The sequence below is a fragment of the Entelurus aequoreus genome, linkage group LG25 (genome assembly GCF_033978785.1).
Source record: "Entelurus aequoreus isolate RoL-2023_Sb linkage group LG25, RoL_Eaeq_v1.1, whole genome shotgun sequence".
NCBI lineage: Eukaryota > Metazoa > Chordata > Actinopteri > Syngnathiformes > Syngnathidae > Entelurus > Entelurus aequoreus.
This window is the reverse complement of record NC_084755.1, coordinates 20,500,881-20,519,000: the sequence shown is the minus strand read 5'-3', so window position 1 is coordinate 20,519,000 and position 18,120 is coordinate 20,500,881. Positions and strand designations below refer to the sequence as shown.

The following is an 18,120-nucleotide window of genomic DNA, read 5'->3' as shown; positions in this document are numbered from 1 at the left end:
TAGTGTTATTAGCTGGGAGAGGCCGTGCAGATTACAAAGCTTGCTGTAAGATTTGAAGACAGGCGCATCTCTGCGTTGAATGTTCAGATCTCCAGTTATAATTTTCTCCACGTTGTCTACCCCAGCCAAGCACTCCTCGAGAGCACCATAGAAATCACTCTGATTAGGGGGTCTGTATACAGTCCCTATCAGTACCGGCTTAGCATTTTAAATTTGATTTCTGCCCACACAGATTCAAGGGCATTGTGGTTAAGATTGGTGCAAGTTATGTATTTTATATCCTGGTGAATATACATACAATACCACCACCATGTTTATTCCTTACGCGGCTCCTGCTCGTCTGATCCGGTTGCCATTTGGTGTTTGTACAACATAGCTTCTTGGCTCATTGCACTTTTGCACAACAATAGCTGGATGCCATGTTCCTCTGTCCGCGGCATCCACGGTCGTGGTGCTCCTTCATGTCCTCTGCTCTTTGTTCCAGGTGTAGCCTATGTTCCTCCTTCCATGGATCTGCTCTGCTTGGCAGCAGGGTAGCAATAGGTCTTCCAAACATCAGCTCCACAGGTGATGGTAGTTTGCTATCGATGGGTGTTGCTCTGACTTGCAGTAGAGCCATCTGAAGGTTGCCTCCATGTTCCAGGGATTTGATGTGTCTCACATGCCTTTCATTGAATCCGTTGCTCTTTGTGTAGTGGGGCGAGCTTGTAACGTGCTTGATCCCCCAGTCTGTTACACATGTCTTGAAGGCCTGCCCTGTGTACTGAGGCCCGTTGTCCGTTAGGATTTCCTCCACCCGTCCGAACAGCGACATGTACATTCGCAGCTTTTGTGTGAACGCATGGCTCGACGCCAACACAGGCATCTCATCCACTAATGGGTATTTGGAGTACCTTTCTACAGTTAGAAGGAACTGGCGACATTTGACCTCAAATAGGTCAGAGGCCAGAGACTGCCATGGTTTTGACGGTAAGTGGTGTGGGTGAAGGGGTTGTTTTGGGTTTGCATCCTGATGTTCCACACACACCCTGCATGACCTGCACACACTCTCAATGTTATCATTCATTTTAATCCAGTATACATTCTCTCTTGCAAGGCGACGTGTTTTCTCGATGCCTTGGTGGCCAACATGTAGCTGTGTCAGTATGTCATCAGTCATAGAGTCTGGAATGAGTATCTGTCTGCCTTTGAATATGACTCCTGATTCCATTGCGAGCTCATCTCTGAAGGACCAATAGGCACGCAGATCTTTCGGCATGTCCTTGATGTTCTCCAGCCAGCCTTAGTGGATCACGTCTTTTGAGTCTGTGATCCTTGGCACTCTCAGTGCGGAGAGCGTCCTGCTCCTCAGGGGAAAAGTTTATTATTGCAACAGTGTGTTGCCGTGGATCCTCGATCTCTGCATCGACACCATCAATGCGTTCATCCAGCTCTATGTCACTGTGGTTTTCAGGGTTTGGCAGCCGGCTCAGGGTGTCCGCCAGGATCATTTGGGGTCCTGGTCGGTATATGACATCATAGTTGTACCCGTGTGTCTTTATCAGCATGCGCTGGAGTCGTGGTGGTGCAGCATGCAGTGGCTTCACACATATGGTGACTAGTGGTTTGTAGTCCGTTACCACGATAAACGATTTCCCATAAAGGTATGTGTGGTATCTCTGCATCCCATACACTATGGCTAGCATCTCTCGCTCTATGTTGCTGTACCTCGACTGGCAGTCAGTCAGTGTCTTGGAGCCAAAAGCGATGGGTCTGTCGTTCTGCACCAAGGTCATGCCCAATCCTTTCTGTGACGCGTCAACCTCGAGGATTAAAGGAGTGTTTGGGTCGTAGTATTTCAGGCAGGCATGCTCGGTGACTGTTGACTTCGGGTCTTCGAAGCACTCCTTGTGGTCAGTGTCCCATATCCATGGTGCTTTGATTTTCAGCAGCCCCCTCAAGGTGTGAGCTTTATCCACAAACTTTGTTATATATGGGGACAGGTAAGTCAGCATCCCTATGAATCTGTGCAGATCCTCTTTGCTTTAGAGTGTCGGCATTTTCTGTATGTTCTTGATCTTGGCTGGGTCTGGCCTGATGCCTTTTGCTGTGTACATGTTGCCAAATAATGTAAGGCTGTCTTGTTTTATTGTGCATTTTTCACTGTTGAACACGACACCTGCCTCAACGGCTCGTTCCATCAGGTTGATTAGGTTCCTGTCATGCTCTTCCTCAGTTTCACCACAGACCGCTATGCCGTCGGCTATGCTGACAACACCCCGGAGCCCCTCCAGGATCTGGTCCATCTTGGCCTGGAAAAGGTCCTGAGAGACACTCAGACCGAATGGCAAGCGCTTCCAGCAGTACCTGCCGAATGGAGTTCGGAATGTTGTCAGGGGTTGTGATTCTTCATCAAGGCGTATAGACCAATACCCTGCTTTTGTATCAAGTTTGCTGAATATTTTCGGCCTTGCAAACTCTGGGTTCAGTTCCTCCACAGTTGGGATGTTGTGTGGGCACAGCCGATGGCCGGCATTCAGTTTTTCAGGGTCCAGGCATATCCTAAGTGACCCGTCTTTTTTGGTGCTGTATGTAAGACTGGAGCACCAGTCTGTATGCTATTCCACCTTCCGTATCACATCTTGCTCTAGTATTTTATTCAGCTCTGCTTGCAACTTGTCCTTTATGTGGATACTGCATTTTCGTGGAGGGTAGATGAATGGTTCAGCATCCTTTTTTAAATAGAGTCTAGCGGTTCCACTGAAATTGCCTATTTTGTCTTACTGGTCTGGATAAGTTGACTTTAGCTCTGTGATGGTTGTTATCCTCTTCAGTGGTCCTGTCCCTCTGTCTCTGGCACTGTCCGTCTCCTTCACTGTGTCAACATTGACAGTTACCAGGTTCAACATTTCGCTCGTTGGCAGTCCAACTACAGCCGGACCTGGTACATCCACTACGTAGAACTTGGTGTTGACCCATTTGGACTCTTTGTATTGACACGGAATGTCAATGGTACCCTGGCAGAGGATCTGATGACCACTGTATGCTGATAGCCTCCTGTAGTTTTTCTTCAGCTTTTTCTGAGCACACACATCCTTGCCATACATCTGCTTGAAGGTGCGTATTGGGAGTGTGTTGCCAGATGCTCCTGTGTCTATTTTTAGGCGGAGTGTGTATCCGTAACCCCGTAAGTCAGGTGGCCTCACCTTCAATGTTGTGTATGCCTCCTCTCTGGGTGGCTTGCGCTCTATGCTGTACATACATTTCTCGCTGATGGGGATTGAATGGAATTGTGATTGGTACTCACATTCTTCATCGGCCTCCGAGCCGTCTATGGTGTTGATATGAGACTCACCACGTTGCCTGTTGTGGCCCCTGGAGGCTTGTTGTCTGTCACGTCTCTGTCGTGGTGAGGGGGACTTACTCCTTTGGCCCCCACCCCGCCCGGAGCGTTGCTGTCTCTGCTGCTTGCTTTTCCTACAGCACTTCGCCTAATGGCCTCTTGCACCACCGGCAGAGCATTCGTCATTATACGTGGGACATTGACGGGGTTTATGGCTCCTACCACAATTTTGGCACGTCCGCCCTCTGTCCACGGCGTGGATTTTCTCACTGTGTGACATGCCAAGTTGCTGTAACTGTTCATTGCCTGCTGATAGGGCTTCGTATTTCCGCCCTTCTGTTAGTACATCCACCAGAGAGTGGCCTTTGGGTTTGCTATACAGGTAATTTCTCAGAGCATCATGAGGTGTACTAGCAATGATGAGTTCAATTAGACGTTCGTTGAGCTCTTCATCAGTAAACTGGCATTTTTGAGCTAATGTTCTGGCTCTGGTTACAAAGTCATCAATGCTCTCATTTGGCTTTTGTCTGTACTGCATTAGGTGGAGTCCATGGATCCTAAAATTCACATTCAGTTTCAGCTGACCTTCATAGAATTCCCATAGTTTAGCAGGCTTCTTCTTGTCATCCTCACTGAGACTACTGGCATTCAGCTGTTTCAGTCGTTCATCTCCAATGCCACGGCATATTTTCCTTGCTTGCTTAGCAGCATCTGTTATTTCTTCATCCATCCAAGATGGCGCCAATATGTGCTGAGGCTTGCCGTCTCTCGCTGTCAGCTTTGCTTGTTTTTGTGCTGTTCGCGTCTTCTGTTGTCCCTGTCAACTCACTGTTTGTGTATGACCGCCAAACGCTGTTGGATCTTTGTCCCTCTCACACGGATATGATCAACTTCGACGTTAGTTTTACGGCGTCCCAGTCAGCTTTCTCACCTGGCCGGATTCCTGCCTTCCTTTTTCGCCCTCTGGCTCCTCTACCCCGGCGAAAGCGTCATCGGCGCCGTGGTAAACGTGGCGGCCAGCTGGTGAAAGTTAGGGCACTCCTGGCCCGGCTTTCCGTGGCTTCCCGAAGGAGGTATGGTCCGGTACCTGGTTTCTTCCTGCACCCACGTTTGCTGGATCCCGCCGGGTCCTGGATTGTTCCTGTCGTCGGTCTGCAGGGGGAAGCTCGCCCGCCGCGCTCCTGCTGTCCCCGCCCCCGGAGGTGCGGAGTGAACTCCCGCCACCTGCGGGCTCTGTGTCGGGCCCCATCCGGATCAGCAGCGGCCTTGGACGCGCCGGCCCCCGTTAAGTTCGGTCTTGTTAACGCAAGATCCTTGACAAACAAAACATTTATCCTGAAGGATTTATTCATCTCCCGCGGACTGGACTTCCTCTGTGTGACGGAGACATGGCTGAGAACTGGTGAGTTCGCTCCTCTAAATGAACTTTTATCACCGGAGTGCTCATATTTTAATTCTCCGCGGTCGTCTGGCCGAAAAGGAGGAGGATTAGCAGTCGTTTTTAAAAATGACTTTAAATGCCGTCAGATCCGCCTGCAATCCTCCTTTTTAAGCTTCGAACTATGCATGTTTGAGCTGGGTCTTTCTGATGTCGTCCTGTGTGCCGTCGTTTATCGACCACCCAAGTACCACAAAGACTTCATAAATGACTTTTCTGAATTTCTGGCCGAAATTCTGCCCAAATATGATCGTGTTCTTATTGTTGGTGACTTTAATATTCACACCTACTGCCCAGACGAACCTCTATCCAGGAGCTTCCTGAATGTCATTGACTCTTTTAATTTTATACAGTCTGTATCTGGTTCCACACATGAACGTGGGCATACACTAGACCTCGTATTGTCTTATGGTTTTAATGTTGACAATGTCGTTGTTGGTGATGCTGTGTTTTCTGATCATAGTCCTGTTATGTTTCATTTAAGTTTGGACCCTGATGTGAAACCACTTGCCGTGCGTCATGGGCGTGTTATTAGGTCTGACACCGCAGCCACCTTCTCCCCTTTATTCACTGTGTCCATGCAGAGTATATCACACTCTGCAGACACTGAACAATTGATGTGCTCTTTTCTTTCTATATGTTCTGAGGTTCTGGATAGTATAGCGCCCCTCAAAGCTATACGTCCAAAGCCAAAACAGGAGCCTTGGCTCAATGAAACCACACGCACAGCTCGGCGTGAGTGGCGAAGGGCGGAGCGCAAGTGGAAAGGGGATCACTTGGAGGTTTCTTATCAAATTTTAAAAGAAAACTGTCAGAACTATCAAAGTGTGGTTAAAGCGGAGAAAACAAAATATCTGTCAGACTTAATTTTAAACAGTATCAGCAAGCCACGTGTTCTTTTTGATACTATTAGTTATGTTCTTAATCCGAATCCAGCCACTTTACTGGAGATGACAAGTGAAACTTGTGAAAAATTTCTCTCCTTTTTTAACGATAAGGTTGCTTTTATTCGGGCAAATCTTTCTCGCTCTCAATTGAGTTTTAATGTGGCCACTCAGTGCTCGGCTGTGTTTAGTCAGTTTGAGCCTGTGTCCTTGCCTGAGCTTACAGGAATAGTCCACAAACTGAAACCCTCGTCCTGTGCCACAGACCCAGCCCCCCCTCGCTTTTTTAAAGAAATCTGGGACACTATTGACTTGTCTGTTAAGGACATCATCAACAGCAGCTTGATTTCTGGCTGTGTCCCCTCTTTTTGTAAAAGAGCTGTTGTCGAGCCTTTGATTAAAAAAACAGGTCTAGATCCGACAAGTTTGTCAAATTATCGGCCCATTTCCAAATGACCTTTTGTGTCAAAAATTCTGGAGAAATGTGTTTTAGCGCAACTGCAGCCTTTTTTAGATGAAAATAGCACTTTAGATCCATTTCAGTCTGGATACAAGGCTTTGCACAGTACTGAATCTGCACTTTTAAAGGTTTTTAATGACTTGCTTTTAATGTCTGATTCTGGTAGCTCTGCCATTTTAGTGCTTTTAGATCTTACAGCTGCCTTTGATACAGTCGACCACACAATTCTTTTAGACCGCCTGAGAGACTGTGTGGGTGTCAGGGGGACTGCATTAGAGTGGTTCAGATCCTACCTGTCAGAGAGGTCCTTCTCTGTCAGGCTGGGGGACGCCACCTCTTCTTCTGCTCCGCTTTACTGTGGTGTCCCCCAGGGATCCATTCTACCTCCTACCCCCCAACTCAACTCCGCCCCCCCAACCCCGCCCACCTCAACCTCCTCATGCTCTCTCAGGGAGAGCATGTCCCAAATTCCAAGCTGCTGTTTTGAGGCATGTTAAAAAAAAAAGCACTTTGTGACTTCAATAATAAATATGGCAGTGCCATGTTGGCATTTTTTTCCCATAACTTGAGTTGATTTATTTTAGAAAACCTTGTTACATTGTTTAATGCATCTAGCGGGGCATCACAACAAAATTAGGCATAATAATGTGTTAATTCCACAACTGTATATATCGGTATCGGTTGATATCGGTATCGGTAATTAAGAGTTGGACAATATCGGAATATCGGATATCGGCAAAAAAGCACTTTATCGGACATCTCTAGTTGCTAGCTAGAGATTAGCAGCGTAATACTGTATAATTTAAATATCTTAGTATTTGAACAATAACAAGATGCTTTCAGGACCAGTTTAATTTAAAACACAATTTTATACAGGACATAGTAGAGCGCCCCTGCTTCACCTGTTTATCAGTTTTGTAGTCCTTAGTCTATTGAAGGTAAGATATAGTTCTGCTAGGATCTCAAAATCTGTGCAAATCTTTTTTACTTCTTCCACTGATGCACTTTTAACAACATTGTTTAGTCATTTTGCATTGCAGTGATTGGAATGACAATAGTCATTAAAACATATTGTATTACCTGCGGGTATTCTATTACATATAGTGAACACGACAAGAATCCAACCCACGCACACTCACTCTTCCTGTCCTGCAAGTTCATGCAAAATTCCAGAGTACAGTATAAAGGCTCTGAAATGTTGTTCTTTTATGTCACTGACATCCATGCTTTGTCTTGAAAAGAATAATGACAATATGCGACTGCGGGTTCCCCTCCTTCCTAAAAAAAACCCAGATTTTCTGCCGTTTTCAACTCACCCAAAACGGTTTACTCATAAGAAATGAAGATTGATTAAATTTGCCTTTAAACAAATGTGCCTTTTGCAAATGTTCTTTAGTTTTTTTTACACACTTGTATTAGGACTGGACTTTGTGATTGGGACATGTATTGTTGCAGACAAAGAACATATGGGAATTGTCACATAGAGTTTTCAGTTTGCTTCAGGATTGCTGTCAACATGCCCTCGAGCAAGGCACGGAAGCAAAGAGCGCCCTCACTTTGCTCAGCTTGCATATTTGCGTTATGTAAGGCATGTAAAAAGACAAAGACAAGCGCCAGTAAGTATACCTCCTTGTTGATGCTTTTGAATAATGACATCATTTCCCATTTATAAGATCCGCCTACCTGTTTCTCTTATGACGCCATGCAGGCATTTCGAGTACATAACGCCAGACAGTGTAAAGCAACAACAACACCATCAACATTGGCTTATTCCAGACACAGGATCCACGATCAAGAAAACATGTAACAACGCAGCGGACTGATGAAGATGACGGTATGCATAAACTCTCCGTTTAATTGCGTAGAAAATGTTTGTTTTATTTAAGACGTTTATTTATTCTTGTGTTTTCCTCCACGATTGAAGTGAATTATGCACAGGACTCGTTTCTGTTTTAGCATCTCTCTTATGGCTGCATAAAATCTAGTGGATTATGGATGCGCCACGACATCCGTCAAACATAAATGGCTCAATTTTGATAGCCTTCAGAACATTTCAAGCGGACTTGATGTAGAGTTGTCACGCTACTCTTGGCAGCTCATGAATGCTTCACTTCCTCAACAACAGTCCTTATTGGCCACTACTTAGTGATAACAAAAAAGCAAACACACTGTAGATCTAATTATTGCATGTAAAACAGGTGTTATGAATTAATACATTTTTAATGTCAATGACTAGATAATATTTGGGACTATAATTACATTTTAGTGTTTTTTTCATGCTCCGTGGCCTTGTGGTTAGAGCAGGGGTGGGCAATTAATTTTCACCGGGGGCCGCATAAGCAACCCGAGCACTGCTGGAGGGCCACACGACAATATTTCAATTAAATTTTGCTCAATATTATTTTTGATATACCGTAAGATAAATAATAATGATGATAATAATAATAATAATTAATAATAATAATAATAATTTAATTTAACCTAACTTAACTTTATACAAAAGCAGATTGCTTTTTATGGTCACTTTATCCTGCATTATCCAACATTTTTCCCCATCAGATTTGGACAACCATCTGTTGTTAAAAATAGTTTTTAATCATATTTATTTCATATTGTTTTTTATATTGGTTTTATATGTAATTGTTTTTTCTTTTTATTCAGTCATTGGTGGAGCTAAGGATAATATTTGAATATTGTTTGTAATATTGTTGTGCAGCACTTTGGAAACATTTTGTTGTTTAAATGTGCTATATAAATAAAGTGGATTGGATTGTCACACCTGCCAGCTTGTCCCAACACGCATTTACCTCTGTGAACAAGTCATTACCTGTGGTTGTCTCTTTAATTGACTGCATCAGAGCTCTCATCCAAAGTTAGCGAAAAACATTCCATGTCTCCGGGCATTATCAGCGCAACAAAGTCCAATAAGCACTCCTTAATAAACTCTCCGTCAGAAAACGCCTTACTTTTTCTGGCGCTTTTGTGAGAAATGACGAAACTTGTCCTGACGGCTGCATCTCTGGGGGTGTGAAATATGGCACAAAGTCCTTGTTGGCTTTGCAGTTTTACCATCAACGCATCAGCCTCCCTTGCGCGCGCTTCATCAGACACATTCCGGTATTTTCCCTCGTGTTTCTTCGTGTAGTGGCGATTAAAATGATATTTAAACACAGCAACCTGTGTACCACACATTAAGCACACGGCTTTACCATTAATTTATGTAAAGAAATACTTGGCAGTCCATGTCTTGTTGGAAACACGCCATTCCTCATCAACTTTTCTTTTTTTAGCGTCTCATCACTTGTCTCTATGCACCTTCACTCACAGGTTCCCCCCGCACATACGGCATAAATAACACATTTTAAAATAAAAGCAGCACAGTTGTATTGCGCGCACGACATAGATGTTTTTTAAACTTTATTTTGTAATTTGTAATTGCGCCGTTCAATTCACTCACAATCGCACACGCGCATACGTCCACACGGAAGTAATACAAATAACGCTTTTCAAAACAAAAGCAGCACCGTTGTATTGCACACTCGACATAGATACTTTTTGAAATGTATTTTGTAATTTATGATTGGCCTCACGCGGGCCGGACAGGGATGCGCAAAGGGCCGGATGCGGCCCGCGGGCCGTACAATGCCCAGGTCTGGGTTAGAGTGTTCGCCCTGAGATCGGTAGGTCGTGAGACTATAAAAATTATAAAGACTATAAAAATGGGACCCATTACCTTCCTGCTCGGCACTCAGCATCAAGGGTTGGAATTGGGGGTTAAATCACCAAAATGATTCCAGAGCGTGGCCACCGCTGCTGCTTACTGCTCCCTTCACCTCCCAGGAGTGGAACAAGGGGATGGGTCAAATGTGTGTGACTATCAGTGGTACTTTAACGTTTAGGGGTAATTTTATTTTGATGGTTTACCCTTCAAATTCTTCATATACTGACGTTGTATATCAGGGCTAGTCAACTGGCGACCCGGGAATGACATCATTCTGGCCCCCGGATTTCAGTTCAGAACCTGGGCGACAAAAATGTTTGATGTTTGCAGCAAATTCCTAAAAACACGAGAGTGATTCTGTTGCATAGAGGAATTTGGACCAAGTATCTGCCAACACGTTGGCAGATACTTCAATCAATCAATCAATGTTTACTTACTGTATATAGCCCTAAATCACAAGTGTCTCAAAGGGCTGCACAAGCCACAACGACATCCTCGGTTCAGAGCCCACATAAGGGCAAGGAAAAACTCACAACCCAGTGGGATGTCAATGTGAATGACTATGAGAAACCTTGGAGAGGACCGCAGATGTGGGTGACACAGATACTTGCTTTGATATTTTAACCCTGCAAGCAAACATACAGCACTTGGTTCCAAACCGAGGCGTTCCTCAAGGCACCCCTTTAAGTCCTCTTTTTTTGGCATTCACACAATTGAATGTGATTTGTGTAACTAAGGTGTTGCTGTAGCTTCTTTACTTCAGATGCAGTCAGTGCTCATTTGTTCTAATTCTTTAGTTATACTAGTGGGGTTCTTTGAGGTTCCATTTTAGGTCCTCTCTTTTTTATCATTTGGGATATTCAAACGGTGGCCCGCGAATTCAGTTAAAAAAACTTAAGAGACTCACTTTTTTGCAGCAGGTTCTAATAGAATAGAATAGAATAGAAAGTACTTTATTGATCCCTGGGGGAAATTCAACACCACAGTTCGCTCACAATAGACAATAAACACCTAGGTATTTTTTACATGTGAATAATATAAATACAGTCTATTATACAGCATTATTCACATGTGAATAATATAAATACAGTCTATTATACAGCATTATTCACACGTGTATAACATAAATACAGTCTATTATACAGCATTATTCACATGTGAATAATATAAATACATTATACATTTAAGTACAGTCAAAAAGGAACATATACATTATACAGTCTGATGGCTGTCGGTATTAAGACATTGAAACAATCTTAAGAACTTGATGAATAAGGTCCTGATGTTGAGCAACTCAAACAAAACGATGATGTTCAATCAATGTTGGGTTCTGACGTTGATTTGACCATTGAATTTTGGTCATTTCCCAACCTATATTCTACAACACAAATACAACGTTGAAACAACGTGCTTTTTGACGACGTTTATTCAACGTCAGGATGTGACGTTGATTTGATCATTGAAATTTGGTCATTTCCCAACCAACAACGTGGATCCAACATTAAACACCAATGTTGTCTCAATTTAAAAATACAACTATTTTGCAACGTTTCAAAGTCAGTTTTAAAGGACATATCAACGTTGTGTCAATGTATTGTGCCTGCTGGGATGTCATAGAGATGATCTTTGACTAGCTTTTTTGCAGAAAGTCCATAAAAACAGCACAGCGCTCCTGTAACTCCAACAAAATAAATAGACCAAATTCTAATGTCTACTGTAGAGGACGCTGGTTCACTGAAACATACAAAATAAGACTAACAGTGAAAGTCCGGACCTCCGGTCCTTAGCTTTCTTAAAATGTGGCCCTGAAAACCATTTAGTTGAATATCTCTTTTGTGTACAGTGCATACAGAAAGTACACACAGCGCTTCACTTTTACCACATTTTGTTATGTCATAGCCTTATTCCTAAATGGAATAAATGCATTTTTGTTCTAAACATTCTACATAATGACTATGTTAAAAGTTTTTTTTTTTTTTTTCAAATGTATTAAAAATTTAAATTAACTGAAAAATCACATGTACATAAGTATTCACAGCTTTTGCTCACTACTTTGTAGATGCACCTTTGGCAGCAATTACAGCCTCAAGTATTTTTGAATATGATGCCACAAGCCTGGCACACCTATCTTTGTCAGTTTTACCCATTTCTCTTTGCAGCACCACTCAAGCTCCATCAGGTTGGATGGTGTCTTAGTTACATACAGTATAGTGGGTACTGAAAGTATTCACACCCCTTTAAATTGTTCACCATTTGTTTCATTGCAGCCATTCGCTAAAATCAAATAAATTCATTTTATTTCTCATTAATCACCCATTCCTCTTTGCAGCACCTCTCAAGCTCCATCAGGTTGGATGGGAAGTGTTGATTTTCATCCAGGATGTCTTTGTACATTGCTGCATTCATCTTAGTCTAGTCAGGGAGGTGACCAAGAACCAGATGGTCACTCTGTCAGAGCTACAACATTCCTCTGTGGAGAGAGGAGAACCTTCCAGAAGGACAACCATCTCTGCAGCAATCCACCAATCAGACCTGTATGGTAGAGTGTCCAGGTGGAAGACATCTATCTGTAAAAGGTTTGCCAAAATGCACATGAAAGACTCTCAGACCATGAGAAACTAAATTATCTGGTCTGATGAGACAAAGATTGAACTCTTTGGCATGAATGCCAGGCATCATGTTTGAAGGAAACCAGGCACCGCTCACCACCAGGCCAATACCATCCCTACAGTGAAGCATGGTGGTGGCAGCATCATGCTGTGGGGATGGTTTTCAGCGGTAGGAACTGGGAGACAAGTCAGAATAGAGGGGAAGAGGAATGCAGCAATGTACAGAAACATCCCAGATGAAAACCAACTCTTTCCATCCAACCTGATGGATCTTAAGAGATGCTGGAAAGAGGAATGGGTGAAATTGCCCAAAGCTTGTAGCATTGTATTCAAAAAGACTTGAGGCTGTCAAAGGTGCATCAACAAAGTATTGAGCAAAGGGTGTAAATACTTATGTACATGTGATTTTGTATTCTTTTATTTGTAATAAATTTGCTAAATAAATAAAACAACTTTTCATATTGTCATTGTAGAATTTTGAGGACAACAATGAATGTATTCCATTTTGGAATAAGGCTGTAACATAACAACATTTGGAAAAAGTGAAGCGCTGTGAATACTGTCCAGATGCACTGTACCCTGTATACCGGTACTTGTAAATTCTATTTTTTTTTTATAAGATAGGTTGTTAGTTGGACCCTACTGGTTTTGCAGCATTTTTTGAAAGCATGGTAACACCAGCCCTGCTCTGTGGCTGATAAGACCGCTTGAGGCATTTTTCCATGCCAGAACATTAACAGGTGCAGAAGTTACCAGCTTTATGCAAGGCTTTGTCGACAAGCTGGGAGAACACAAAGAATGCTAAATGAAAAAGGTCGAATGAGGCGCTAAAAATTTGAAGCAAACTCTTGTTCGGTCTCGTTATCGTTGCGTGAGCTGATTGGAGATGACAAAGGAGCGCGTGAACAGCAGCTTGAACAAAGACGCTGATGCCACGACAATAGGGGAACACCTGAGTGTGACAACTGTCGGGGGTTATCTGGGCTGAAATCGCTCAGCAACAATCATGTTTTGTTGTTTGCGAATTTTGCACAATGAAAGAGTGGGTGAAAAGTGCCACACGCCATCATGTCCCAGGCATTCAAATTGAACTTGACACATTCAAGGTAGATCATAGATAAGGAAAAAAACATGTTGCCTGCTGAGGTTGTTATTGGTGATAAAGTCACTTACTAAAATGATTGATAGGTAATTTTGTTAACAGTTTTGGGCCCAAGCTGGATTCTGAAAGCTCGAGCCATCCAAACCCCAACCTGATGCAATGAAGTCCTCCACTATTCCACCGTCTGAACCACCGCCAGTGGTAATATAACAATAAGCAATCCATATTCACCTATAATTGTTTTGCTCTTTTTTGGTATTTTATGGAACTTGTACATTTACATGCAATTTATTCCAATGTCCCATTTTCCTCAGGAGTCTGAGTTGAAAGTAAGACCAGTACCTCTTCCAAGGCTGAAAAAACCCAACAACATCTATGAAACTAGATATGATGTGGTGAGTTCCTGAACATAATTTATTGCAAATAGCAAATTAATACAGAAATGTCAAGAGCAAAGTTCTTATAATATATATATATATATATATATATATATATATATATATATATATATATATATATATATATATATATATATATATATATATATATATATATATATATATATATATATATATATACTACCGTTCAAAAGTTTGGAGTCACATTGAAATGTCCTTATTTTTGAAGGAAAAGCACTGTACTTTTCAATGAAGATAACTTTAAACTAGTCTTAACTTTAAAGAAATACACTCTATACATTGCTAATGTGGTAAATGACTATTCTAGCTGCAAATGTCTGGTTTTTGGTGCATTATCTACATAGGTGTATAGAGGCCCATTTCCAGCAACTATCACTCCAGTGTTCTAATGGTACAATGTGTTTGCTCATTGGCTCAGAAAGCTAATTGATGATTAGAAAACCCTTGTGCAATCATGTTCACACATCTGAAAACAGTTTAGCTCGTTACAGAAGCTACAAAACTGACCTTCCTTTGAGCAGATTGAGTTTCTGGAGCATCACATTTGTGGGGTCAATTAAACGCTCAAAATGGCCAGAAAAAGAGAACTTTCATCTGAAACTCGACAGTCTATTCTTGTTCTTAGAAATGAAGGCTTTTCCACAAAATTGTTTGGGTGACCCCAAACTTTTGAACGGTAGTGTATATATATATATATATATATATATATATATATATATATATATATATATATATATATATATATATATATATATATATATAGTATATATATATATATATATAGTATATATATATATATGTGTCAGTGTTTCCCCCAGAAAATGTGTTAGTTAATGTGGTGACTCTCCAGGGGGAGGGGGAAGGTGGTGGGTGGGTGTAAGGATCGGTGTAACTCGGCCTGTCGCCATTACGTCTCCACCTCGTCGCTGCCACCACAGTCTGGGGGGAAATAGACTACAGACTGCGGGGAATTAGGCCGGCTTCGTCACGTGAGGAAGCCCACAACTTTTGGTTGTGTTTTCCGCTCCATTTGCTGAATGGCGATATACGATATATATTTCAATATTTTTTCCGTTAAGTAAAAACAAAACAGTCCTAGTTACCTGAGATACTAAAATAATGACTTACAAAGTCAAATTACTAACTTACTGTAAGTAAGCGTTTGGAATAAGCGTTCGAAAAAAAGAGTTAAGATTGGGGCCACATGCTGACATATGCTCAACTCATCATGCTTAATTTATTACAGCATTTGGGAAGCCTGTAGTTGATTTGTATTATGTAAATGTTATATTTTTATCAACATGTGATAGCAGGGACCCTGCCATTCAAAACTAGGCTGCTACATTACTAATGATTAATGTAACTATAGCTGAAAAAAATAGCACAATAGCAATGGGAGAGTCTATTCATCCTTGAACACCATGGAGTTCATGTAGGCTTTATGATGCAGTTACATTATTATATCAACTATCAGAGACAAAAACTCTTCATTACACACGCACACACACACAGACACGCACACACACACACATACGCACGCACGCACACCGCACAGTGAGTTAACATTACGCTAAAAGCTAATTAGCCTTCACCTCAAGGATGTGAGCGAGCTGAGCTGCCGCTTATGTTTCCAGAACGTCAACGGGCTCATAGTGATGTTACTAGTAGTTGACTGGGAGGTGCACACCTCAGTCTCCTTAGATCAGGGGTCACCAACGCGGTGCCCGCGGGCACCAGGTAGCCCGTAAGGACCAGATGAGTAGCCCGCTGGCCTGTTCTAAAAATAGCTCAAATAGCAGCACTTACCAGTGAGCTGCCTCTATTTTTTAAATTGTATTTATTTACTAGCAAGCTGGTCTCTCTTTGCCCGACATTTTAATTCTAAGAGAGACAAAACTCAAATAGAATTTGAAAATCCAAGAAAATATTTTAAAGACTTGGTCTTCACTTGTTTAAATAATTTCATGAATTTTTTTACTTTGCTTCTTATAACTCTCAGAAAGACAATTTTAGAGAAAAAAAATACAAATTTAAAAATGATTTTAGGATTTTTAAACACATATACCTTTTTACCTTTTAAATTCCTTCCTCTTCTTTCCTGACAATTTAAATCAATGTTCAAGTAATTTTTTTTTTTTATTGTAAATAATAATACATACATTTCATTTTAATTCTTCATTTTAGCTTCTGTTTTTTCGACGAAGAATATTTGTGAAATATTTCTTCAAACTTATTATGATTAAAATTCAAAAAAATTATTCTGGCAAATCTAGAAAATCTGTAGAATCAAATTTAAATCTTATTTCAAAGTCTTTTGAATTTCTTTTAAAATTTTTGTTCTGGAAAATCTAGAAGAAATAATGATTTGTCTTTGTTAGAAATATAGCTTGGTCCAATTTGTTATATATTCTTACAAAGTGCAGATTGGATTTTAACCTATTTAAAACATGTCATCAAAATTCTAAAATTAATCTTAATAAGGAAAAATTACTAATGATGTTCCATAAATTATTTTTTTAATTTTTTCAAAAAGATTCGAATTAGCTAGTTTTTCTCTTCTTTTTTTCGGTTGAATTTTGAATTTTAAAGAGTCGAAATTGAAGATAAACTATGTTTCAAAATTTAATTGTCATTTTTTTTTCGTGTTTTCTCCTCTTTTAAACCGTTCAATTAAGTGTAAATATCATTAATTATTAATAATAACATAGAGTTCAAGGTAAATTGAGCAAATTGGCTATTTCTGGCAATTTATTTAAGTGTGTATCAAACTGGTAGCCCTTCGCATTAATCAGTACCCAAGAAGTAGCTCTTGGTTCAAAAAGGTTGGTGACCCCTGCCTTAGATGCATCCTCGCTCATCCATGCGGACTGGACACTGGCCAAGTTAGTGGGTGGCCGAGAGTGGAGTCGGCTCTCTTGGTTGCTTTGTTGGGTCTGCTCCTGTCTCTGGCCATGCTCCCTCCTGCACCCCAGCAGATGATGGTGCGGAACACCGCAGAAGCCACCACAGTGTATATGTTTCTTTTACTTTTTATTCATAGCTGTATGTAGAAGTGACTGGTTGCATCAGCTCTGCTCTTTTAATGTCTTTAATGTCATTTGTGTTCTTTTATGTTTGATGTTTCCCTCTTATGTAAGAGGGATGTGTGCTATGGCTATGAGTTGTTTTTTCCCTTGGCCTCAGTCTGGACCCCCTCCCCAGGGGCCTAGGCTCAGACCGATTTTTTTTTTCTCACCCCCCCATTCTTTACCTGTATCTCACCTTTTTTGTAAGGCCGCCGGAAGTTGGCAGACCCGTCAGTGATCCTGTTCTGTCTCCCTGTAATGTTTGTCTGATCTTGAATGGGATTGTGCTGAAAATTTTAATCTCCCCTCTGGGATTAATAAAGTATTTCTGATTCTGAACTGATCCTGAATATGCTCACCTGCTAAACACCTATCTGCGCACCCCATCGTCTCTCCTCTCTGCCTGTGCCGTGAGCAATGACTGCATGCTGTGATTGGCTGTTACATGCGCTCTGAATACGCACTGCTGATTGGCTGTTATCGCTCTGCGTGTAACCAATCAGATGGTTCTGTGGGTGGGACAATGCTGGGTGCTGCAGAGACATACTGACAGAGGCAGAGGCAGAACTAAGCGGAGCAGCTTGTTAAGAGTTTAGTTCAGGCGCTGGCACTTTGTTTTTAAGGCGGCCGCCTTAACAACAAAGCACTGTGGGGAAACCCTGTGTGTGTATATATATATATACACACACATATATACATATATACACACATATTTATGTACAAACCCCATTTCCATATAAGTTGGGAAATTGTGTTAGATGTTAATATAAACGGAATACAATGATTTGCAAATCATTTTCAACCCATATTCAGTTGAATATGCTACAAAGACAACATATTTGATGTTCAAACTGATAAACATTTGTTTTTGTGCAAATAATCATTAACTTTAGAATTTGATGCCAGCAACACGTGACAAAGAAGTTGGGAAAGGTGGCAATAAATACTGATAAAGTTGAGGAATGCTCATCAAACACTTATTTGGAACATCCCACAGGTGAACAGGCAAATTGGGAGCAGGTGGGTGCCATGATTGGGTATAAAAGTAGATTCCATGAAATGCTCAGTCATTCACAAACAAGGATGGGGCGAGGGTCACC

At 41.5% G+C, this 18,120-nt stretch overlaps 1 protein-coding gene across 1 annotated transcript in view; it reads left to right on the top strand.

Annotated features, from left to right (window-relative positions):
* The window catches only part of LOC133642496 (uncharacterized), a 55,653-nt gene that overhangs the window by 3,693 nt on the left and 33,840 nt on the right, over positions 1–18,120 (top strand). The window contains exons 2-5 of the mRNA XM_062036717.1: positions 7,608–7,720; positions 7,813–7,938; positions 13,639–13,737; positions 13,851–13,931. Coding sequence (XP_061892701.1) covers positions 13,696–13,737; positions 13,851–13,931 — 123 coding nt within the window. The 5' untranslated portion in view covers positions 7,608–7,720; positions 7,813–7,938; positions 13,639–13,695. The remainder of the gene's footprint in view (positions 1–7,607; positions 7,721–7,812; positions 7,939–13,638; positions 13,738–13,850; positions 13,932–18,120) is intronic.